Source organism: Myxocyprinus asiaticus, chromosome 17, assembly GCF_019703515.2.
Source record: "Myxocyprinus asiaticus isolate MX2 ecotype Aquarium Trade chromosome 17, UBuf_Myxa_2, whole genome shotgun sequence".
In the NCBI taxonomy this organism is placed as follows: Eukaryota; Metazoa; Chordata; class Actinopteri; order Cypriniformes; family Catostomidae; genus Myxocyprinus; species Myxocyprinus asiaticus.
Genome location: NC_059360.1, coordinates 16,610,343 through 16,637,287, shown reverse-complemented (window position 1 = coordinate 16,637,287; position 26,945 = coordinate 16,610,343). Strand labels below are relative to the sequence as shown.

At 43.6% G+C, this 26,945-nt stretch overlaps 1 protein-coding gene across 3 annotated transcripts in view; it reads right to left on the bottom strand.

Moving 5' to 3' along the window:
* Positions 1-26,945, bottom strand: part of crim1 (cysteine rich transmembrane BMP regulator 1 (chordin-like)) — a 199,154-nt gene that overhangs the window by 153,647 nt on the left and 18,562 nt on the right. For all 3 annotated transcript variants that reach the window (XM_051722293.1, XM_051722294.1, XM_051722295.1), the window contains exon 2: positions 10,120-10,293. In XM_051722293.1, the coding sequence (XP_051578253.1) occupies positions 10,120-10,293 (174 nt within the window). The remainder of the gene's footprint in view (positions 1-10,119; positions 10,294-26,945) is intronic.

The window sequence follows — 26,945 nt, the reverse complement described above, 5'->3', positions numbered from 1 at the left end:
CCAATGGGAATTGGCGAGTGGAATTTGCATGCCACTCCCCCGGACATACGGGTATAAAAGGAGCTGGTATGCAACCACTCATTCAAGTTTTGTGCTGAGGAGCCGAGACAAGGTCCCGGTCATTTCAGCAGGTAGTTCAGTGTTCTGGCAAGAGGGACACAATGTCTCATTCCCTCCATCATGGAACGGAGGTTACGAAAGTAACCAGGACATTCCCTATCTGTCACTCACTCAATGTTGTATCGATGTAGTGACACTAGGGGTCCCTATATAAAACACCACAACTAGCTGAACTGTGTAACGTGGACTGGTGGTGCGTGACGGGCAGACCGCTGTGTGCCTCGTAGCCAGCGCACCAGGCCGTCCCCCAACACTCTTATGAGCGTCGACGGTCCTTCGGGAACAAGTAGACTGCCCAAAAAAATAGGGAAAGGCTAGCCCAGCTGTGGCCTCTTTTCCTCTTTTTTCTCCCCAAAAAGAGTGGCATTGGTTAACCGACTGGGGGCCATAAATGTCTATGTCGGGGGGGTGTCACTCCCAATGGGAAGACACCGCGGAGACCACATCCCGCCAAGGGGGGGGGGGGGGTGAGTATTTTGAGTGGAAATACGTCACATGGTCTTACCGAGTCTTGTCGGAAGTATGTCATGTGGAGAAGTCCCATGGTAGGTCCTACCTGAGGGGGTTGAAGTTTCTACAAACATGGTGACCGGGGGCAGAGGAACCTCTGCCCAAGGAAGACGCAGTTTACCGACAGGGAAACGATTTAGCGGAAGATATCACATGGGATCACCTACGGGGAACCAGCATATGTGGAGCACCTACCCCAGTACAGGGCCTAATTAGTACATGTACTGGGCCGGCAGCGAGTTTCTCCGCAAATTCATATGCCACAGGGCTAAGAAGGAAATTCATCCAGGGATCAAAACTTGTGAACACAACTGGGAGTCAAAAGTGCACGTCTTCACCTCATGGGAGGGGAAAGGCGCTATGCGCAAGCGGTACACCTGGCAGCTGTCCCAGAACTTACCTGTTCGGACCTGACAACACATGGAACGAAACCAGCTAAACACGGAGATTATAGAACCCCGCAAAGGTGTTGGGTGTTGCCCAGCCCGCTGCTCTGCAGATTTCTGCCAAAGAGGCACCACTGGTCAGGGCCCAGGAGGCCGCTACACTCCTAGTAGAGTGGGCTCGTAACTCCACGGGGAGCGGCACGTTCTGAGCGTGATATGCCATCATGATGGTGTCAACAACCCAGAGGGCAATCCTTTGTTTGGAGACAGCGCTTCCTTTCCGCTGTCCACCAAAGCAGACAAAGAGCTGCTCGGAGCTTCTAATGCTCTGCGTGCGATCCAAATAGATGCGTAAAGCACACACCGGACACAGCAACACCAAAGCTGGGTCTGCCTCCTCCTGGGGCAGTGCTTGCAGGTTCACCACCTGATCCCTAAACGGGGTCACGGTAACCTTGGGCATATAGCCCGGTCGGGGTCTCAGGATCACGTGAGAGTAATCCGGAACGAACTCCAGGCACAATTCGCTGACAGAGAACGCACTCACTTCTTGATGGAGGTGAGCGCAGTCAGGAGGGCAGTCTTCAAAGAGAGTGCCTTAAGCTCAACTGACTCCAGGGGCTCAAAGGGAACACCCCGTAGACACCGAAGGACTACACAGAGGTCCCACGAGGGGAAGAGGCGTGGTCTGGAGGGATTCAACATCCTAGCGCCTCTCAGGAACCTGATGATCAAGTCGTGCTTCCCCAAATACTTACCATCCACTGCATCGTGATGTGTCGAAATGGCAGCTACATACACCTTCAAGGTGGAGGGGAAGAGCCGCCCCTCCAGCCTCTCCTGTAGGAAGGAAAGCACCGATCCGACTGCGCATCTGTAGGGGTCTTCGCGTCGGGAAGAACACCACTTAGCGAACAGATGCCACTTCAAGGCATACAGGTGCCTTGTAGAGGGAGCCCTACCTTGAGTGATCGCGTCTACTTAGGCCACTTAGGTCTTCCGCGTCCCAGATGTGGAGTTTCCAGAGGTCTGGTCGCGGGTGCCAGATGGTTGCCCCGTCCCTGAGAAAGAAGGTCCTTCCTCAGGGGAATTCGCCGGGGGGGGCTGTCGAGAGGAGCGTGAGGTCCGAGAACCACATCTGGGTGGGCCAGTAGGGTGCTACTAGGACGACCTGCTCCTCGTCCTCCCTGACCTTGCACAGGGTCTGTGCAAGTAGGCTCACTGGGTGAAACACGTATTTGCGTAGTCCAGGGGGCCAGCTGTGTGCCAGTGCGTCTATACCGAGGGGTGCCTCGGTCAGGGCATACCAAAGCGGGCAGTGGGAGGATTCCCGGGAAGCAAACAGGTCTACCTGTGCTCGACCGAATCGACTCCAAATCAGCTGGACCACCTGGGGGTGGAGTCTCCACTCTCCCCTGAGCATAACCTGTCGTGACAGCGCGTCTGCTGCGGTGTTGAGGTCGCCCGGGATGTGAGTGGCTCGTAGCGACTTGAGGCGCTGCTGACTCCAGAGGAGGAGATGGCGGAGGTGTTGTGACATGTAACGGGAATGCAGACCACCTTGACGTTTGACGTACGCTACCGTCGCCATGTTGTCTGTCCAGACCAACACGTGCTTGCCCTGGATCAACGGCCAGAACCTCCGCAGGGTGAGCAGTACTGCCAACAACTCGAGGCAGTTGATGTGCCAACGCAGCTGCGGGCCAGTCCAGGAGCCGGCGGCTGTGTGCCTGTTGCATATGCCGCCCCAGCCCGTCTTGGAGGTGTCCGTCGTAACTACGACGTGCCTGGAGACCTGCTCTAGGGGAACCCCTGCCCATAGAAATGCAAGTTCAGTCCAAGGGCTGAAGAGGTGGTGACAGATCGGCGTGATGACCACGCGGTGTGTCCCGTGGCACCATGCCCATCTCGGGACTCGAGTTTGAAGCCAGTGCTGAAGTGGTCTCATATGCATCAACCTGAGCGGTATGGCAACCGCTGAGGATGCCATATGCCCCAGGAGCCTCTGAAAAAGTTTAAGTGGAACCACTGTCTTCTGTCTGAACGCCTTCAGACAGTTCAGCACCGACTGTGCATGCTTGTTCGTGAGGCGCGCCATCATCAAGGCTGAGTCCAACTCCAAGCTGAAAAAAAGAGATGTTCTGAACCGGGGAGAGCTTGCTCTTTTCCCAGTTGACCCAAAGCCCCAGTTGGCTGAGATGCGTGAGCACCAGGTCCCTGTGCGCACATAACACGAGAGTGAGCTAGGATTAGCCAGTCGTCAAAATAATTGAGGATGCGGACGCCCACTTCCCTTAGTGGGGAAAGGGCTGCCTTTGTGACCTTCGTGAAGACGCGAGGGGACAAGGACAGGCCGAAGGGGAGGTCCTTGTACTGGTATGCGCGGCCCTCGAAAGCAACCCGCAGGAAGGGTCTGTGTCGAGGTAAGACCGAAACGTGGAAGTACGTGTCTTTCAGGTCTACTGCCGTGAACCAATCTTGATGCCGGACGCTCGCTAAAATGCGTTTTTGTGTCAGCATCTTGATCGGGAGTCTGTGCAAGGCCCGGTTCAGTACTCACAGGTCCAAGATTGGCCGCAACCCACCGCCTTTTTTCGGTACGATGAATTAGGAGCTGTAAAACCCCTTCTTCATATCGGCAGGAGGGACAGGCTCTATCGCACCCTTCCGTAGAAGGGTAGCGATTGCCACACGCAAGGTAGTAGCATTCTCACCCTTCACTGAGGTGAAGCGGACACCGCTGAACCTGGGCGGGCGCTTGGCAAACTGAATCGCGTAGCTGAGTCGGACGGTCAGGGTCAGCCATCGCGACGGGTTGGAAAGCGCGAGCCACGCGTCCAAACTCCGGGCGAGGGGGACCAAGGGATAATTACATCGGACGTACCGGTGGGTGGGGCCTCGCGGTGGGACGGAGCCTGAGGAGCCACGTTGAGAGGGCTCGAACCCCATGGCCGTGCTGAGTCCAGAGACATTGAAGCACTTACCTGGCTCCTGACGCCCACCATAAGATTGGTCGAGGAGGGGGGAGGAGGAACATCGTCCCCACAGTCCGTCGGAACCAACCCGGTGTGGGCATGTTTGTGCCACAGCTGGGCGTGCAGGGGCGGGGGGTCCGCCAATGGCAGGCCGTGTGCACCTGACATGTGACCCAGAGAACAAGGAAACCACTCTTTTGTTGAAGTTTTGGGTACCGCAGCCTCTTGGACATGCGGCAAAAAATGAAACAAAAGATTCTCCTCCCGGCCCTCCATCGGGGATGGAGTGGTCTGTCTGCCAGCTCCGTGGAAGCGGGTCTCCTCGTCCCTGGGTCTCCCGTCTCAGAGGCACTTCGAAGCTTTCCTAGGGTTCTTGGCGGCTGGCCGTGAGACAGGTGGCGTCTGCTTCCTGCGGTGGGCTCCACGCCGGGGCCAGGCCGCGGGGGCAGGCTGCGGCAGAGCCTGCAGGAAGACGCCCTTGGCAACGAGCAGACGGGGTGTGGGGTCTTGAGCCACGCCAGGGCAGGATGTGTTGAATGGCCTCCGTCTGCTGCTTCACCGCTGAGAACTGCTGGGCAAAGTCCTCGACGGTGTCGCCAAACAGGCCAACCTGGGAGATGGGGGCATCATGGAACCATGCCTTGTCAGCCTCTCTCATGTCGACCAGGTTGAGCCAAAGGTGGCATTCCTGGACCACCAGGGTGGACATCGCCTGCCCAAGAGACCGCGCCGTGACCTTCGTCGCCCGGAGAGTGAGGTCGGTTGCCGAGCGCAGTTCCTGCATCAATCCCGGGTCAGAGCTACCCTCGTGTAGCTCTTTTAGCACCTTGGCTTGGTGTACCTGCAGGAGAGCCATGGCGTGCAGGGCGAAGGCGGATTGTCCAGCGGCACCGTAGGCCTTAGCCATCAGAGACGACGTAAACCTACAGGCCCTGGACGGGAGCTTCGGGTGCCTTATCCACCTGGGGGATCACCGAATACCCCTTGGCCGCCCCACCATCGAGGGCAGTGAGAGCGGGGGAGCTGAAAGATCGGGACCGGGTAGTAAAAGTTGCCCCCCACGATCTTGTCAGCTCCTCATGCACTTCCGGGAAGAAAGGAACCAGGGCGGGGCGTGGCTGTGAGCGGCTCTCTGGGCACAGGAACCAATCATCGAGCCACGAGGGTTCAGGGGAGAGTGGAGGGTTCCACTCTAGCCCGAAGCTCGCAGCTGCCCGGGAAAGCATGTCCGTCATCTCCGCGTCGGCCTGAGACTGGGCGACCACACCCAAAGGGGAAGCCCAGCCGAAGCCTCCGCGTCAGAGTGGACGAGCCCACTCTCCGATGCTGCGCTCGATAGCTCATTGTCTTCCCGGGCCCCGAATAAGAGGTCGAACTCGCCCTGAGACGAGCCGGCGGTCTCATCTGAGAGCCCGACCGGGGCAAGTAAGCGTGATGAGGAATGGGAGGTCCGTGGGGGGTTACCCGGCAGAGGTGGTCCCATTGGAGTCCCCAAATCGCCCCAAATCTACCCGTAGATAGAAGGACCGAGGCGGGGAGCCGCTGGGGTGGCTTGCTTTCTTACGAAGGCAAGCCGCTACCACAATGTTGCCATGGTCATGTTCTCGCAATGAGGACAAGACCCATCCACGAAAGAAGTCTCCGCGTGGGCAGCGCCCAGACACATAAGACAGCGATCGTGGCCGTCAGAAGCGGAGAGATAACGACCGCAACCAGGAATAACACACAAACGGAAAGGCATCTTTAAAAAGACGTTCCGTGTGTGCTGCTCTTTTAGAATTGAAAATGTACTCTTTTTTTAGAATATACTCTTTTTGTTGTTCTGCCAAAGCGCCCAGGGGCGTTCTCTGCACTCCACGGGTGCAGAGGGGGAGAAGCCGCTGAAATGCACCGTAAATCCAGCAGATGAGGTGAATGAACTCGGCGGATGAATTCAGCTCAATGAATAGAACCGCTCGGCTCCGAAGAGAAAATCTGAATGAGTGGATGCATACCAGCTCCTTTTATACCCGTATGTCCGGGGGAGTGGCATGCAAATTCCACTCGCCAAGCAAATTCCACTCGCCAATTCCCATTGGTCTTTTTCAAAAAAGCATAGGTGCTTGGGGCTCCCAAGAGTGACCCCTAGTGTCACTACATCGACACAACGTCGAGTGAGTGACAGACAGGGAACACAAATGTGAAGCATGCACTTTCAAACTCAGATATTACTGGTACTTGTTCTGCATGAAATGTCACGTTTTGTTTGTGCTTGCAATTATTTAGCGTTTTCTTTTCACTTTTTTACACTTTATCAAATCCAATAACAAACCGTCAAAGTGAGTGAGCATTTAAATGCAACAGTGTAAATGGGATCACCCGAGCCACAACCAGGTGTAAACAGGACCTTAAAATAAATTTTGTCATCTTCCCATCATGTCTGTCGATATGACGAGAAAATCTACTTAGACATGAAAGGTCAACAAATTATTAGAGATTTATTGGGCGTTAATTTCCTGTAGTAGCAACAATAGTGAAGAACGTGTCATTAGGGAACCTTGAAGAGGGCAGTACAACACCATTATCAATCTCTATTGCCCTTTCAGGAGACCCTCTCATCACAGTACCTACTAAAGAATTCCTAGAGGTCACAGCACTGCTCAAACTGGGGCCTGTTCTCATCCGCCACTGATAATATCAATAGCACTTATCTATTCAGTGTTCGCCCTTGTGTCTGCCAGCTTCAAGTAAATACAAAACATTCCCCTGGGTGGAAAGACTTTTTTCCGTTGGGTGAATAGGGTGAACGACCTCAGAAAAAGAGCCCATTTCAACTGATTGTTATTTGGTCGCATGTGCAGTCGTTTAAATGCAGTTCTGTTTTTCTCCTCCGCCAACAGCACAAAGAGAGGAGTGGAAGTGGGAGTATGTGATGAAGTTTAATCTTATTACAGAGACGGCTCCACTTCTACGTGACAGAAACAATTGTTTAATGTAAAATCAATAAAATATCGCAATGTCTGCCGACTCTAGACACAAAAGATGGCCTGGATGATGAATCACGACAGTAATGTTTTTCTTATGCAAATGATAATGCAGTGCAAAACATGTGCCTTGGCCCCCGCTCCTGCACGGCACTGAATTCAAACAGATGTATGAAGAGATTTAGAGGAAAAACAGCTAAGCATATTATGCTGGCCAGCTAGGTGGGTAGTGTTTCTAAACACCCTATTAAGAGTATGATATTTACCGTACTATGGTGTTTTGTGCTAGTATGAGCAAAACAATTTTTTTTTCACTCATAACTGTATTATTACTATCAAATCTACAGATTTCAGTGGTGTCAATCTAAAAACATATAGTCAAACATCAAACTGGACATAATTAAAGGGATAGTTCACAGCAAAAAATTTAAAAATGAAAACTTTTTGGGTCAACTATTCTTTTAGCACTGAGGTAGCCATTGGAAAAAAAAAAAAACAGCTACTCACGAGAACAAGAGAATTAAGTTTCTATTAGACACAACATCTCTGCCTAATTGTGGCAACTCAACACATAGACAGGCAAAACAACATCCCGAACTAGACACAACATCAAAATAAACAAGTGACAACTGCATAACAGACATAAACTCTAAAGCAGTAGTCAAAACAACATGACAGGCACCTATTAGTACAACAAAACACAACAGAAAAATCTTCAAAATAGCCACCGCCTGCTTCTGGGTTGACATAAAGCGCACCTGCTGCAATATAACAACAAGGGCCAGCCCTCTATTTGCCCAGACCGTTGTGATAACAAGCATGTATTTTGGTGTTTAATTGCCAGTGTGCCACCAGCTCAGACTGAACGCACAGGCACGCTCAAAGAATGCAAAAATGTATCCATCAGGGAGCACATTTTTCAACGCAACATTTGCATTCTGATAGCCCTAAAAGGACCTTATCAGCCTCTAGTAAATCAGCTTGTTTGTTTGTTTAATCACAGGCTTCTGAAAACCTATCATATAAGCAAGACGGGGCAAAGAAAAAGAGGAAAATACTCTCACTACCCCACCCTTTTCAAAAGAAAAAGAATTAGACAAACAACCGTATGAAAAAAAAATGTTGCTCCAGGGATTTCAAACACGTTGTTATGCAGTGGCTTACACCGTATCCTAACCAGACGCGACGCCACAATCTATTTTTGAAATGGTTTCTATTTCTGCGACATCACGTCGGGCAGGACAGTCAACAAATGTGTCTTAAATTATTCTTTTAACAGTATATTACAGCCGGCATCTCACTAGCCAGTTAAGAACACCTTGATTTTGGCTGAGGGTGTCACACACCTACCGAATGTTGTGCTTGAGGTCTCGTTCTCTTCAGTGAGAGCTCTGCCACACACAAACCGGTTCTAAATGGCAGAGGGGTGACATACGGCTCATTCTGACTTTCTCTCTGCTTCCCTGTCACATGGAGATCGACGAAATAACAACAGGAGTAATGCATGAACATAAACCATGGTAACAGACTGAATTTGGAAATGATATATAATGTAACTTTGCTCTGTGTATGCGTATGGTTGTGTATTTTTCCCCTCAGGTTTGCCGTAGAAAGTGTATCCCCATATGCAGCTTAGTGAGAAAATGAGTTGCATTCAATAAACACACTGCTCCATCTGTGATTGCTCTGATTTCCACATTTTATTGTCAATTATCCTTATTTAAGTGTATGAATATTGCGGTGACGCATCACGTCTGGTGTGGACGAGGAGTTAGAGAAAGCAGAAAATAGGCTGTTGTCTGAACTAACAGGTCACAGTAAAACTTTTGCAAAACATTTATTTGTTTAGTGTTCAGAATTTACTTTGAACTAGGACATGAGAATCTAGGAACATCTCGGCGCATTTGCACAAAAACACACCACAATTAAACATCAATATACATTGACTGTGGCTGACATTCTATCTTTTATTAATATCCATTCATCAAAATTAGTTCAGAGGTTATATCACCCCTTCATTGTTGCCAAAAATTAGTGCTTAGATTGATTATGTTCTGAGTATCTCAAAACTAACTAAGCTAGCTTATTCCAATTAGGATAATTAAGTATGGCAGAATAATGTATTATATTCTTGATATCCTTAATAACGTGTGAAAGTTTCATAAATATTAACCCAACAGCACTTGGATGCACTGCAGAAGAAACAGCTTAAACCAGCCTGAGGTGGTTTAAGGTGGTCTAGCTTTTTCACAACCTGGCCAAGCTGGTGTTCTGCTGGTGTAGCTGGTCAGAAAGCTGTTCGGCTTGCCTGACCAGCTGACAAGTGCCCAAAAACCCTTGAAATCCAATATGACCTGTTGGAGACCAGCTAAGATCAGCAAATCATCTATGGAGGTTTTAACCTCTTCAACTCTGCGGACCCGCTGGCAGGTCCAAAAGGGGGTTCTATGTCGCCAAAAAAGTTTATGCTTAAGATGTTCAAGTCTCCGAATACACAAGTCAGGCACATAGGGTTTCATTTGAAAGCTTAGAATTAGAACTTTTCATAGATAGCCATAACTTGGCTATCTATGTTACATAATAAATTTAGGTTACATAAAATATCAAAACAAAGCCTTAAAAAAAATTGCGTTGCAAATCAGCACCACCTAGAGGTCATGAGGTAGAAATAATAATTTTAATATAAAAGTCTTTCAAATAACACTTAAATAGACAAATCATATATCAAATGAAAGCTCTGAAAACAGTTTATTTTGTTGCCCTAATACCACAGTTTGAAAGATTTTCAAAAGAATCATACAGTGAAACATGATTTCTGTAAGACATCAAATTAAATATATATCTTTTTTTTTTTTAAATAAAATTGAAAAAAAACTGAAAAACACATGTATTACATATGTAACATAAGTGTAAATGGTGCTTATCCATCAAGCTGGCTTTTCCAGCAAGCTTGGGTAATATCGTTCATTGAAAGCAGAACAGAAACAAATGTTTTTATATGCTCACAAAATCAAGCAATCGGCAGTTCAAATGCATGATGAAACCCATCAAAAACGCATTAAACAGCAAGAAGACATGCTCATGCATGTACAAGTCTATTTTAATCAGGAAGTAGACAGAAAGAGAGAGAAATAATGAGAATGGAAAGTGAAGTAAGAGTCGCACCTTCAATCTTCTGCAAGGCTGTCTGACAGGCTTCCTGGCTAGCGAACTCAAATGGGTTGTTGCATGTCCGCACACTGTCACATTCACACCTCCCATCAATGATGTTACAGCCCGTAACCAGGTTTTCATTGCATGGCTCGAAGCCCAAGAGTTGGTCGTCATCCCAGTTTTCATCTGAACAAGAATTAAAGAGACACACATATCAATTAGGATGCATTTAAAAAAATAAAAACTTAATAAATCCCCAGCGGAACTCCCTTTTAAGATTCAGAAACTGACCTGGTACATTTTCATGGTATCATTAAGCTAGTGGGTCCACCAGAGCCAAGAGGTCTGGTGATGCTGCTATAATGAGGCTACTGAAATAGGAAAGGAGCATGTGGCCAATTATATGTGAATATGAGGGGCAAGGGGTATCGTAGAAGCTCAGAAATTGAAGAGATAGGAATGTAGTCAAGTCATTCTCTGTTGCTAGTTGTGTGCTTTCTGTGTCCCAGTGACTTACAACTGATATAATTAACAGGATACTGAACTTTGTCAGATTATTTGAAAGATTTAACTCTGTTTAGCATGTACTACAAAATAAGAAAAAAGAAAACATTAATTTTATTTTGCATTGTTTGTTTTTTAAATTAATATCAGCCAATATGCATGTCCGCATTTAAAACAATTACGTTTTAATTCGGTTTATAGAATAATAATAATAATAATAATAAAAAGAATAATTCTACCTATATTTTGCTTTAATTACAATTAAAATATCATGCTTTCAATGTGTGTGTATGCTTGTTTGTTTTGTTTTGTTTTTTGTTCAAATGCTTTATGCATAATGCAGATAATGCAGAATTTGTCTGTGTATTCTAGGCAACCCAGTTGTCCTATGACATTTCTGTTTTTAAAATAGTGGCTTGATTTCAGAGGTAAGTTTCTCTTACAGTATTTATCAGTGTTTTAGTATGTTTAAACTTTCATTGGCTTTGTCATGCTAAATAGCTCAAATCTGTAATGGGGAAAAACATATTGGTAACACTTTTACAATAAGGTTCTATTCATTAACAATAGGCAATGCATTAGGTATCATAATCTAACAAGGAACAATATATTTTTACAGGATTTATTCATCTTAAATGTTTATTAATGTTAAGTTATGGAAGTACAATTGTTTATTATTTAGTTCATGTTAGTTTATAATGTATGTATTAATGTTAACATTTACATTTATGCATTTGGCAGATGCTTTTATCCAAAGCAACTTGCAGTGCTTTCAAGGTATACATTTTATCAGTTGTGTGTTTCCTGGGAATCAAACCCATGATCTTGGCGTTGTTAGTGCTATGATCCACCTGTTGAACTACAGGAACCCGGGACACATTCCGAAAGTGAAAGAGGAGATTTATAGTAAAATAGACTTGAAAATTGATCTGTTTCTCACCCACACCTATCATATCGCTTCAGAAGACATATACGTTAAATCACTGGAGTCGTATGGATTACATTTATGCTGCCTTTGTATGCTTTTTGCACCTTTAAAGGTCTGGCCACCATTCACTTGCATTGAAAGGACCTACAGAGCTGAAATATTCTTCTAAAAATCTTTTTGTTCAGCAGAAGAATGAAAGTCATACACATCTGGGATTGCATGAGGGTGAGTAAATGAGAGAATTAAAAATTTTTGGGTGGACTGTCACTTTAACAAATACTACCATTTTTAAATTGTTACCAACAAATATTCTTCTAGTTCAAAATTTCTAGCACAAATAGCACCGTTTTCAGAGAATGACCCAGTGTTGATACAACACATTTTTGTTTCTGCATTACTGGCCTCTCTCGACTTACAAGATAGATAAATTGTGCCAGAGAGCAGCACATTTTCAAAACAAGAATGACCCCGACCTATAAGACGCGACTTTCTGCCAGCAACATTATGAAGTCTTATTTACAGTGCAAACACACTTTGCTGATACAAGTGATGGTATTTCAGCCCACTGCATGCTCGCCCTATCAGTGTGCTTGCATGTTTGTGTGCTTAGAATTTACCAATCCACAAAGTGGGGTGCATACTAAGTACTTGTACATGCATGCAGATACATTTGCATGCATGTAATTTGTGTCTTTCTGTCTCTGAGGAATGCAGCCCACGTGTTAGTAAATAAAGGGCCTTTTGTGCTTTTATGTGCAACTCTTGTCATTCATTCAGTCTTTACTAAAGTATTATGCTTTGGTAGCAGAAGAGCCCGTTAAGTTCGTTAGACTGATTAAAACTGGGTCTTTTTGACCGATTCACTGAAAGAACTGGCTTATAAGAGTCATTTGTTCAGGATATCTGACTTTAGTGGTCATACTGTATTTTTGTTTTTGCATGCAGCCATCAACATGATAAGTAAATTATATCAGAATTGTCATTTTAGGGTAAACTATCCCTTCAAGACAACTAATTCTCAATTTTTGCAGTGAAACTTTAAATTAAGTAGCGGCACAGGAAACATTGTGTTGACTCAGAGCAGTTTCTGCAGAAACCTGGCTTTGTACTACAAAGAATTCTACAGTTGGGATGCAACTAATGATTATTTTGATAATTGACTCATCTAACGATTATTAGAATGATTATTCGACTATTCGGGCGATTATTGCAAGATTAATCATTAGCTCTTAACCGACTATTCAGCTTGTGCCCTGACTTAAAAGGTTGTATTAAACGTGCTTACTAACAATAAAGAGGACAAAATCATCTTTTAAAAATACCTCTAAATGACATTCACTGAATTAAAGGGAAAAAATACTTTTTATTATGTTTAATTCAGTAAAAAATTCAGTGCAGAAACAATTTTTTCTTCTGCAGTATACCTGCTAAAGTAAAATTACATTGTTTTAAAGGAGTTTCAGATATTTATGTTGGAAAACAAGCCAAAACAAAAACAAATCAAAAATGTATTTTCTTGCAGTGTATAATGGGGCGAAGACTACCCTCTCTCACTTTTTGTTCACTTCAATCCATCTCTAACTCACAAAAAACAAACTCTCTCTTATTAATAAAACTGCGTATTGCCAATTTTCTTCACGATAGGAAATGCACAGTGACACGTATACTGTATTATGATACAATAAGTCACGAGCCATCACGTTATAATCTAGCTGCAGCAAGCATGTGTGAGAGGGTTGAGCGTCCCCGCCACAGAGTATGCATCAGCCGGATGCAGTTTCAATCTCTCCCGCTTAGATCGGGACACTTCACTAAACTCATAGAAGAGGCGTTGACCGCACAGAGAAATGCCAGTTTTGGAGTTTGTAGTTATTTACATGACCTGCTTCCTTATTATTTGAACTTTAATAAAGCTATAACACATTAAATATAACTGCATTTAAGATGTAACGCCAGGGTTTTTCCTTTATAGACGCTCAACACGCAAGTTTTCCTTCAGTGGAGCGGCAGCTCCACCTCCACTTATTCCACAACGAGAGTGCTTCTGTATTTACTTATTTGGTATTGTTTTATTATTCCCTCATACTTTGCAATCTACATCACCAGTGTGCCTCTGGACTGTGAGCTGCGTTTTCTTCCTCTCCTCAGTCAGGCACGAGCTACAGTGCTGCTCTCACACCGCCTCATTAGAGTTTGATAATATGATCTCATGTTTCGTTAAATGAGATCAAACGACTATTCGACAATGGAAATTTTTGTAGAAAATGTTTTACTGTCAATGTCGTTGACTAATTGTTTCAGCCCTATTCTACAATATAATGGGATTTAGCAGACATCATACAACATGAACCAGTGGTGTAGCTAGACCCTGGCTGATAGGGCTGAAGCCCCGGATCTTTCGTTAATAGCCCCGAATTGTAAGGCTTAATGTTCATTACATCAAGGTACAAAAGCAACAAGGCAGGCTGCAATTCTGGTTTCAAATGTAAATTAATTACGATCAGTGAGCCCAACTTGCATTAATTGATAGTTCGCACTTTGACTTTTACCTGCTGTTCATGCTCAAGTTCATCAGACACGTTATGAACGCCCGAGGAAGCTTTCTATTTTCTCTCACAGGGGTGCAGCTTTTCTGTATCAGAGGCACTGAGGTTTTATTACGCAAGTAATCTAATCTTCATTTGTTTTTAACAATCCACACACCAAGTAGATTTGAATGCATGCACCATTCAACTTGTTTGGTTATTCGGGTTTAGTAGGGAGTCAGTAGGCTATGCGGGAATAAAGAATGTTTATTGCAATGGAATTTGCCCAAATGCAACTCAAAATAGCAGAACAGTGAGTTATAAGCCTAAATAGCACAATACAAAGGTTTTAAAATGATAAATTGGGGTGCCTTGATTTTTAAATGGTTTATTTAAATGGGACATTGAACTTGTCTAATAATTGTACTTAAGTCTGCACAAAAGAGCAAAAGGGGAAAAAACTGTCTTACCGTTTAATCAAGCGTTGAAACTTTGCTTTGTTAAAAACAACCTGGAATCATGTTTAAAAACAATCATGAAACCCAATGCAGGTGTTTCGTGATGCGTTTTTATAAAATAAAGTTATTTTTAACTTTACTCGTGATCCCACGATTTTTTGCTACATTAAAAAAAAAAGAAAAAGATTTTGATAATAAAGTCGTAAGATTTTGCGAATAAAGCACAAATTATGAGAATAGAGTTGAAGCATTATGAGATTAAAGTTGTAATAGTTTGAGAATAAAATCATAGCATTATGATACAAAATTCTGTATGAGAATAAAGTAAAAATTATTATAATTAAGTCATTGCATTGTGAGAATAAAGCAGTATATTAGAGGGAAAAAATCTTAATATTAGGCTAAACAGAGCATCATTATCACAACGATAGAATGGATGACAAGCTTGCAGCTTCATTAATTCAAGAGATGGATGTGGATGATGTAGTTAAATCATAGGCCTACTATAGTTTAAGATTTAGCAATAACGAAATCCTTGGTCTTTTGGCGCATCAGCACAGAGTTATTAGTATCCAGACTCTGCAGTGGTTATGTAAATGTAATTTATTCAGGAGAAAATACCAGACAGATTCGCGCAGTCCCGTTCTGCGTTGTTGTTGGGTTTTCCTCTCTAAATAATACTGTAACTGAGGGGATGTTACCACATACAATGTCTTGAAATGGACCTATATGCAGTGTTGTGCTTAATGTAGGCCCTAATTGTTATTTGACAGGTAGGGTGGTTATTTTTTAAGACATGGAAGGAAGGATTCTTCTTATTTTTATATTTTAATATGCCCTGTGGGCTAAGCCCCAGATGTCACTGAAGTCTAGCAATGCCCCTGACATGAACTACTCAATGACTTTGTATTGTAGCTGGGTGGGTCACTTAAAATACTCTAAGGATAAATAAGTCATGGAAAAACACTTAAAGAGCCACCCGCCTTGTGCATGTTCGCTGCTGGGTCAGTTGTGTGTTTAGCTACTGGTGATACAGCTGCACACTTTTAAGGGAGGCGTCCCAGTGCTTTGGCCTTTAGTTCGCCTGGATATGATGGGTGTGGTTTCAGCTGTACGGCAGACAGCCCAATATGTGGGCCGTGTGAACACAAGGGCTACATTCACACAGTTAGTGTGTAAAATTGGCAACCGTATTTACTAACAGGTGTGACACTTGATTGGCCCGTTCATACAATAACAGGAGCAGTTCAAATACTGAAGGTATGAACGAATAACTAAAGGCAAGTCCCTTTTCTATTCTCGCATCACTGTATGGCATGACAACTAATTGTCCAGTGTGGTTCCAATTACACAGCACAGGTTTACTAAACTTCTTCTCAAAATGTGGGTGTGGGTCATGATAATTTAAGGGAGTCAGTTCGGTTATATAATCTGGCAGACACTCTTGTTTATAACCAAACTGTTTGTCAACGTAACTGTATTTAGCACTATAAAACAGAATTGACAACCATATCCTGATGCTGTATGAACATAGTCAAGGTCTGTATTACTTCCCAGCATCAACAAACACAAGGAATTGTAACTGCAGATTTCTATAGGGGACTGTGGGTGTTGTCTACAAATGATCAAGGACTGGAAGCTGATGTTCAAAAGCCCTTTTGCTTGTTGTTTTCACCAAAGCAATGGGGGTGAGGTCCCTGAATAGCTGCTGTCAACAGTTGATTCTTCAGTAACTAAGCATGTTTTTCAGACTATCCCTGGGTCATTTAGCAGGGTGAGGAGGGTTGAGTCCCCTGCTAAACAAGGTATCAAGTCGTCTAGCATAGGGTTCAATTGATAAACACATAGTGGAGGTGTAAACCACACACCAGGATTAAGCTTGGTAAAACCACAGGCGGCATTATGTTGCCTTCATGTCCTCCAAAGAAGTTCCTAGTTAAGAGTTTGGAAATCATAATTACAACCTGGTCTCATAGAATTACTATATTTACATTTTTGCTAAATGGTTTTTATGTGGCTCGCTGTACAAACTGCAACCGTTTCCTGTGAAATAAACACTAGAGGCACTACAACAATGACTTTTATTTACCTTCACACAAATCAAGAGTAAAATGGCAGATTATTAGTTCATAAACACATGTTTTCACCCTAATCCTCACACAATGCTATTTTATGACATCTAAACACTTTTACTGTAGTGCATGACTTGTAAGGCAATATATTTTAATGTTAACATTACATAACCAACTACATTAACAAGCTAGGGTGTGTTTCCCATACAACAACATAACTCACTGCTTAACCACCAATTTACGATGCATTGTTAGAGAAATGAACTAGCTAGTCATGACTGTTTCCTGAAACCGTGTTAAATGTCGCACATCCATCGTTCTAACCATTTTGGTTCAGCAATATAGAGCTGTCGTTAATGACGTTATGCAGGGGGTGGAATAATAACTTATGTGGAGGTCAAATGGATATCAAATTAAAATAGCTAATTTATATGTAAATCAGAAAGATGTTTAATGGGAGAAAGCTGCTGAAGACATGAAATCGGCATTCATTGTGAAATGAGACAGATGCATGGTGCTACAATAGTGGGGTTTCCCTCTACATCAGACCTCGGGGTTCCCCCGACGCACTTGAGCCCATACGCACATTCATGAGCACTCTTCAATAGGTATGTTCCATTTAGAAGTGATCATCCCTATGCCGTATTCCCTTCAAAGTTTTTACCATCCACTGTGAGAACAGTGGAGGGCTGAAATATGTGGGGCTCCAAAATAACTGATTTATCCCATTTGGAACGCAGCCATAAACGGCACTTCTGCGGTAACATGGACACAGAAGCCTTGTTCTCCAACAGAAACCACATGTGTTAAAGCGCTTTTTCTTAACAGCCTTTACTCCCTTAAATGGCTTAAGGAAAGCTGCATTCGCATTTACATTACGTTTCAGAACGCCACTTTCTGCAAAACCCCTGGTAAGCAGTTTTCTTAAGTGCATGTAAGCATGATTCAAGTCTTGACAGAATGAAAGACATATATGGAATAAAAGATACAGAAGCCTCATCAAAGTAAAATAATGTCCACACAGCAAACTAACAAGGAACAATCTTTCTAACCACAGGTGGAGAGCTGTGACAAACACAGGAAGCTTTTTCCCATGCTAATGCAACAAAATGAAGTGTAATCGATACTTAATCTGTATTTTATCAGTTGTGTGCAACAGAGAATGATGAAAAATGTAGCTTGTTCGCACAAGTCTGTAAGCTTGCAAAGCTAAATAAGAAGTAAAAGCTTTATCAATTAACTTAGTTTTAACGCTATTATTCATCAACAGCACACAAAATGCGTACAAAATAAACTGTCCAGTTAACATACATAACTACACCTTTTTATGAATTATTTAATTGTCACGCCCCCCCCAACACAGAAAATCTAGGGTCTGTGAAAATCCAGTTTCCCACCAGTAATTTTGACATTGTGATGGTGATCATGTGTGCTCATCTCGTAAATATGATCATTACGACATGACTTGGCAGCATTACTTTTGTCACAAATCTAAAACTGTATAAACAACTTGTTTTGAAGTTCCCCTACAACTTGCTTTCCATTCTCTAACCAAAGATAAAACATATTTAAGATGTTCTTTTCAAATGTTTTCATACTCTATCTATTTGAAATATGGCACTTATTAATGTGGTTAGAGATACTGAGCTATAACAATACAGTTTAAAATTATTTTGCCTACATTATCTCAAGTTGCTTGATATTTGTACTCAAACCTTTTTCCCCTGCACATGTACCAAGTAAAAATACCAACCTCTCACATTACTTAATATAGATTGACTGGTAGACAGAGAGTTAGCTAAAACAGTCACACAAAAGGCATGTGAATTCACAAAAACCGGTGGAAAAAATAAACCCAAAATCAACACAGCGGTTCTTTATAAACGAGCACAGCGAAAAGTGTTGTTTTGCTGACATCAAGGCATGATATCAAATCGGTGCTCATCCCCTCCTGGCTGATACACAACTTTCTTGCTGTTCTCTGAGGTAGCACCTGGTTGTTATCGAGGCAGGCATTCTTCTAAAGCAAGAGATGCTTGCTAATTTGCAACCAAACCTATTAATTACTCTACCAGGAATTGTTTTGTTTTTTTACTGTAATGTAAATGTAAGAAATAGCAGAAAGGGAAATGAATATTCTCTTTATAAATCAGAAAAGCTATTAATGCTCCAACGCTCATATTAAGGATGAAGGGTTTTTTTTGTTAATAGTGGCAGTGATCACAATAGCATACTACCATATTACTCTTACTAGTCCTGCAGTATGACGGGCAGGGGTACTCAGCTTTGAAAAGCCAGGGGGCCGCAAAGCAGGATACTTTTTAGCCTTGAGGGCCATACTCTTTTTTTTTAATTATTATTATTATAAAAAAATATTAAATTACTTAAATTTTAACTCCTAAAGACATGAATTATAATTTTGCAATATATGTAGGAAATCATGACCACTCACATTAAAATTAAGACTCCAGTCATCAGTTACCTTATAAAAACTGTTCTCTTTCATCATCTTATGCTCGAGATCCACCTATGGGAAGGGCATACCCTTCTCTGCAGAAGCGTCTAATTGCATCAAGTCTGGCTTGACAGACAGGAATGCATGTCCAATGCCGCTGTAAGGCCCCGCCCTTACCTGAAGGAATAAAAGGACCTGTACGCGCTACTTACCTCATTTGACTTTTGCTTCTCACGACCTCTATACGAAATCCTCACAGCTCGATTGGTTTTCACATTTGCCTCTCACTCAACAGTCAGTAGAAGGACACATCCTTGGATCAGCCTTCGCCAGGCATGACTGCCAAAGGAGTTCTGGTCAGTTTGCTGTTTTATTCAGCCTGCAAGCCACCCACACTCGCTGGCCTTCTTTACGGCTGCCCTCCTTTCCTTGTTGCTATTTTCCCTGCATCTCGGGCTAACCGCCTGTTATTCGGTGGACAATTACTCGAGAGTTTTTCTGTAACATGGCTCATCCCAAACCCTCATCACCTGCTTGCACTGGTAACCAGCAGTCGCAAGCATGCCCTACCACCTGCAGAGCGCTTATCGCACCAAGAGATTCCCATCCTTTCTGCGTCGTGTGCATGGGATTCAAACACGCAGAGGAGGTTCTCTCCTTCCCTGAAAATTGTAGCTATTGTATGTCCTTGCTAAGGAAGCTCAAAGTAGCTGCTACCCAAGGCAGTGAACTCGAGCATGACAACTCAGACAAGGGAAATGGTGACGACGTTGCAACTCTGGGGGCCCCACAGACTTTGCCTTCTCTCAGTAGGGCCGACAAAACTGAGGCTTCTGTACTCGAAGAATCTTCCCACCCCGATGTTTCTTCGTTTGAAGTGGACCTCCCGGCTCTGGGGATGATAACGACACTGTGCTGGAGTGCTCGGAGGATGAGGAGGCCATCCCGTCAGCTCAGGCTCAGCCAGTCAGCGGTTCGGCTGTGTTTCTGCATGCCATCCTCCTCGAGGTGTGTGAGCGAGCGGCTGCTCGGCTCAACATCAAATGGCCGGCCCTTGAAAATGCCGCCGATCAGGAGAGGGAATTGTCTCTCTCATGATACAAAGAGCGACCAGCAGGCTTCCCCCCAAATGGGTAAACCTATATCAAAACAACATCTTTCCCATTGGCTTGTGGAAGCAATATCAATGGCATACAGCTCTAAGGGGCTCCAGACCCCCTTAGGCCTTAGGGCCCACTCAAGAGGCATGGTTGCTTCCTGGGCCCTGTTTCAGGGAGTTTCTCAGCTGCATGTTGGGCTTCCCCCCACACTTTTGTCAGGTACTACCAACTTGATGATGTCACCAGAACCCCAGTGGCACGTGCGGTTTTGGGTGTGGGTTCTTCATAATGGGTTCACCCATAACCCTTTCCTCCTTTCACTGTGTACGTGTCACCCCATAGGTTTCACATCAAGCACTTTGCATGGCCTCTTCTCCCTTCTTTGTAATGTGTATGGGTTGTAGAGCCTGCTTATATTATATAGGATGTGTCAGGCACCAGCTTTAATTAGGAGACCATCCTTTTTGGCTGACAGCATCTCCCTGTGAGTGTATAGTGCAATCGGGGAGTTGTCCATATCTTCCCATAGGTCAGGGGTGTCAAACTTGGTTCCTGGAGGGCCACAGTCCAGCAGAATTTAGCTCCAACCCTAATTAAACACAATTGAAGCAGCTAATAAAGGTCTTCAGGAGTGCTTGAAGATTACAAGGAGGCATTCTGGAGCAGGGCTGGAACTAAACTCTGCAGGGCTGTGGCCCTCCAAGGACTGAGTTTGACACCCCTGCCATAGGTGGATCTCAAACACGAGCTGAAAAAGAATGGTTGGTTACCTATTCTGTAACCCCAGCTCTCTGAAACATCGAGTGGAGAGATCCACCAAGCTTGCCCCACTTGCATCACGAGAAGCAAATATGCTCACTGAGGAAAGTAGTGCGTACAGGTCCTTTTATGCCCTCAGGTAAGGGCGGGGCCTTACAGCAGCACTGTACACGCGCTCCTGTCTGTCAAGCCAGACTTGGTGCAGTTGGATGCTTCTGCAGAGGTCAGGTGTGTATGCCCTTCCCATAGGTGGATCTTTCCACTCGATGTTTCAGAGAACTGGGGTTACAGAATTGGTAACCTATCGTTTTATTCTACATGGAAAGGGTCAGCACATTGGGGCTGTCATGTTAGAATTACATGACCAGCCAAATACTACTTGCTTAATCTCAGTAACCATCCTGTTAACTGACACTTTCACTGATTGATTAAAGTAATCATGGCTGACTGTAAATACTGAATTTCTACAATGCCATCTAAAACTGAAAACTAATGATTTTAAATGATGCTGCATCCAAGCCACTAGGTATCAGTATAAGTCCAAGATAACACAGACAAAAGTTACTAAGTGCACCTTTAATGAGGCAATTTGAATACATTATGGAAACAAGGTATTAACAAGGAGAAGATATATATATATATATATACACACTATATTGCCAAAAGTATTCGCATATGAACTTAAGTGACATCCCATTCTTAATCCATAGGGTTTAATATGACGTCGGCCCACCCTTTGCAGCTATAACAGCTTCAACTCTTCTGGGAAGGCTTTCCACAAGGTTTAGGAGTGCGTTTATGGGAATTTTTGACCATTCTTCCAGAAGCGCATTTGTGAGGTCAGACACTAATGTTGGACGAGAAGGCCTTGCTTGCAGTCTTCGCTCTAATTCATCTCAAAGGTGCTCTATCGGGTTGAGGTCAGGACTCTGTGCAGGCCAGTCAAGTTCTTCCACACCAAACTCACTCATCCATGTCTTTATGGACCTTGCTTTGTGCACTGGTGCGCAGTCATATTGGAACAGGAAGGGGCCATCCCCAAACTGTTCCCACAAAGTTGGGAGCATGGAATTGTCCAAAATCTCTTGGTATGCTGAAGCATTCAGAGTTCCTTTCACTGGAACTAAGGGGCCAAGCCCAGCTCCTGAAAAACAACCCCACACCATAATCCCACCTGCACAAAACTTCACAGTTGGCACAATGCAGTCAGACAAGTACCGTTCTCCTGGCAACCGCAAAACCCAGACTCGTCCATCAGATTGCCAGATGGAGAAGCGTGATTCGTCACTCCAGAGAACGTGTCTCCACTGCTCTAGAGTCCGGTGGCGGCGTGCGTTACACCACTGCATCCGACGCTTTGCATTGCACTTGGTGATGTATGGCTTGGATGCAGCTGCTCGGCCATGGAAATCCATTGCATGAAGCTCTCTACACACTGTTCTTGAGCTAATCTGAAGGCCACATGAACTTTGGAGGTCTGTAGCGATTGACTCTGCAGAAAGTTGGCGACCTCTGCGCACTATGCGCCTCAGCATCCGCTGACCCTGCTCTGTCATTTTACGTGGCCTACCACTTCGTGGCTGAGTTGCTGTCATTCCCAATCGCTTCCACTTTGTTATAATACCACTGACAGTTGACTGTGGAATATTTAGTAGCGAGGAAATTTCACGACTGGACTTGTTGCACAGGTGGCATCCTATCACAGTACCACGCTGGAATTCACTGAGCTCCTGAGAGCGGCCCATTCTTTCACAAATGTTTGTAGAAGCAGTCTGCATGCCTAGGTGCTTCATTTTATACACCTGTGGCCATGGAAGTGATTGGAACACCTGAATTCAATTATTTGGATGGGTGAGTGAATACTTTTGGCAATATAGTGTATATACACACACACAAACACACACACACACACTGATGAGCCAAAACATTATGACCACCTGTCTAATATGCTAAAGGTCCTCCGTGTGCCACCAAAACAGCACCGACCCGCCGAGGCATGGACTCTACAAGACCCCTGAAGGTGTCCTGTGGAATCTGGCACCAAGACATTAGCAGCAGATCCTTCAAGTCCTGTAAGTTGCGAGGTGGAGCCTCCGTGGATTGGACTTGTTGGTCCAGCACATCCCACAGATGCTCAATCAGATTGAGATCTGGGGAATTTGGCAGCCAGGGCAACACCTTGAACACTTCAGCATGTTCCTCAAACCATTCCAGAACAATGTGTACCGTGTGGCAGGGTGCATTATCCTGCTGAAAGAGCCCACTGTCATCAAGGAATGACATTGCCATGAAGGGGTGTACCTGGTCTGCAACGATGTTAAGATAGGTGGCACATGTCAAATTGAAATCCACATGAACGTCCCCAGCAGATCATTGCCCAGAGCATCACACTCCCTCCACCGGGTTGTCGTCTTTCCACAGTGCATCCTGGTGCTTTTACTTCCCCAGGTAAATGGTGCACACGTACACTGGAGTCAATGTGATGTAAAAGAAAACGGGACTCATCAGACCAGGTGACATTTTCCCACTGCTCCACGGTTCAGTTCTGACGCTCGTGTGCCTGTTGTAGGTGCTTTCGACGGTAGACAGGGGTCATCATGGTCACTTTGAATGGTCTGCAGCTAAGCAGTAAACCTTCTGTCGGTTCGGACCAGATGTGATAGCCTTCGTTGCCCTCGTGCATCGATGAGCCTTGGGTGCCCAACACCCTGTCACCTGTTTGTGATTTGTCCCCCCTCGGACTACTGTCGGTAAGTACTCACCACTGCTGACCAGGAGCACCCCACAAGCCTTGCTGTTTCAAAGATGCTCTGATCCAGTCTTCTGGCCATAACAATTCGGCTTTTGTCAAAGTCGCTTAGGTCTTTACTCCTGCCCATTTCTCCTGCATTCAATATGTTGACTACAAGAGCTGATTGTTCTCCAATCATCTGATCTACCCAGACCTTGTCATGTGGCCTTGTTAGGAGATGATCAATGTTATTCGCTTCACCTGTGAGTGGTCATAATGTTTTGACTCACCGGTGTATGTTTGTGTGAGTGTGCAAACATTTTTTCTATCAACTGATGTTACATAAAATAGCCTTTTATCACTATTATCTTTGTGTCTTTGCTGTTTAATTCATTCTTTACATTCATTTGCCATTTCTTCAATTCATACTGAGAATTACCATAAATGCTCTAAAAAAAACCTGACACCACAAAATTCATGCACACTGAATACATTTAAATTATGATCTTTTTTGGGCCACAAAAAGATCATTTCAGGCCCATATGCAGCCATGGATATAGCGTGAATTACAAAATAATTTGTAGTTGGTGTTGTTTTTCAAAATATGATCCAAATGTCTACATCAATGTTATCCCATACTAGTTTATTATGAACTGAATACTGATTTTTAGTACTTGATTCTGTCCCACTTTGCCTGATTTACTATTTTATTGTTTACTCTGCATACTAGTATGCAAATTTCTGTATTCATAGAATACCTGTAATGCAATATACAAAAGATTATTTCCAGAATGACAAATGAACCAGGAGAAATATAGTGATTTTTTAAATATTGACTTATTATTTGCTTGGTTTCCAATAGATAAGAAATAATCTTTTTAATTTTCAAAAGGATAACTGAACACCAAATGAGGAATTAAACAGAGGCTGAGTTTGAAATGGCATACTACCATACTACTCTTACTATTCCAGCCATATATAGATATGGAAGAAATGATAAGCATGGGACTATGCCATTCCAACCCAGCAATGCACAGAATTAAATCATGTGACCAATGTGATAAGTTCATCTGATGGCAGTGTAGCATACTACTGTTTGAAATGTTAAACATTGCAAAATGCATACTGTTTTACATCCTATTACTCAGTGTATACAGCGCAGTAAGCAGTACACTAAATCGCAATTCCAAACATAGCTAGTATCTCCTGGCTAATGCAACTACAAATCGTTCAAACATGGAGGCCCTCTTGACACCACCTTTCAAGCCTGTGACTGATAACCCCCCAAATGTCCCATGGCCCTCTCCAATGGCTCCTACACTGCACCCCTTAAGGACACTTAGTACTCTGAGGAGCAAAAGAGATACTTTTGGAAAGAGCGTGACAGGGAGGCTGCCGAGAGGGGGTACACATTTCCGCTTGTCTTCACTGACTACACAAGTCAAGCAGTTCTCTCTCAACAACTTTCAGCCTGCCTGAAGTGTCCCTTTCTGTGAAGAAGAAACAAAAAAACATACAGACATACACTATGGCTTGCAGTGATGCTCTGTTTTGAGAGAAAGAGAAAACTTTATAGAGAGCTTTTGTCATCTGTAAAGAAAATAAAAATAAAAGTGAGTTAAATTACATACAGTATAGAGTGACCAGATGACAATGACAAAAAATCAGGACACACAGAGAGAGAGAGAGAGAAAAAAAAAAACTTGATATGAACATTATGAACATTTAGGCCTAAGAGTAGGGCTGGGTATTGGTACAGATTCCAGATTCAGTTGGATTCACAAGCTTTCGATTCAATTCTGATTTCAATTTGATATTGATTCATGGGTATATTATCCCAGTTTTTTTATATCAGTTATAATATCCCTTTTACTAACATATGAAAGAAATTCTCTCCTAGCTAATGCTGTAAATTGTACAGGGGACCTTCTAACTAGGTATATTACAAAAATATAATATTTTTTGTTACATATTTATAAATTTTATTTATGAGTGCATTCATGTAATTTCGAGCAATTCAATTAATGAAGAAGCCGGTCATCTAGGTTAGTGCAAATTCTGAAATCTACATTTTCAATATTTCTCAGTGCGGTGAGATCCCCAACCTCCGGGTCGCCAACCAGTACCGGGCCGTGCTACAGTGTCAGTGTCACTTTGCCCTATATGAGGCACTATCCAAATTTACATAAAAGGCATGATTTCAGAAAACATTGGTTCCAATCTTCCTATAGAAGTTACTGTTTACAAACAAACGCTCCGCCCTGCCCTTTCCGGGTTCTTTTGGTTGCCCAGTATAGGACTGCTGTCTATGGGCGCTTCACTCAAATTGCACTGAAACTGCCCAAAAAGTGCTGTTTGTGGGGTTGAAACACCCCATTTTCCACAGATTATTGGAGATTAGGGCTACTTTAAATTTCCACCAGATCGCTGCATCAGGAAAAACACAGGATTTTACATAAATGAAGATAATTCACAGGTCACCGTCATTATCACGTCTGCTCTATTAGATGCAACTGACCCGCAGCAGCTGTTGGTGTATATGAACTTTTTTATGAAGAAAACACGCAAATTCTGATCGCAAAGGGCTGTTTTAATTTCCAAAGTGCTGTCGCTGCGACAGATATGGGGTCAAATATAATCTAACGATTATATGATCAAGACCACCATATACGATATAACAGGAGGAACAGATCCCGTCTCCACCACCGCAGAACATGGACTACTGTTTGTGAAAGGATAAGTGAATAAAAATGATGTCATACTGTGAAAATAATGTCTTTGCATTTATTTTGAATGCAGTAAATAATATGTTCAATCGAAATGGCTGTTATTAAGTTTTGATATGGAATATGATCATACTGAAGTAAGAATATTATTATTTATTGTATGTGGGTTAATAATTTAAGCAGTAAAGACACATATTGCATGTCTAGTGGTAGTTTTTATTTTTATATATCACATTAGGCTTTAGAAGCGTGTTAAACGTGAGGATGTGTAATCATCAACCTGTTACATGTCCGACATAATCATACAGGCTCATTGAAACAAGTTTAAACTTGTTTTGCCGATATTTCAGAAAAGAACCCACATACTTTCTTCACTGTAAACCATAGATATTCCTTTATAATAACTTTTATTAACATTAAAATAAATGTTTACATTCTATTAAGCTTAAAAGATTATTAAAACTGCAGCGCTGCCTTTTTCCACCATTGAAATCTGCTGCTCGTAACCCGGAAATGTGGTTTCCTGCGGTGTGACGTCAGAGTAATTTTATCAATAGCTAATGTGAAACTAGCACCCCCC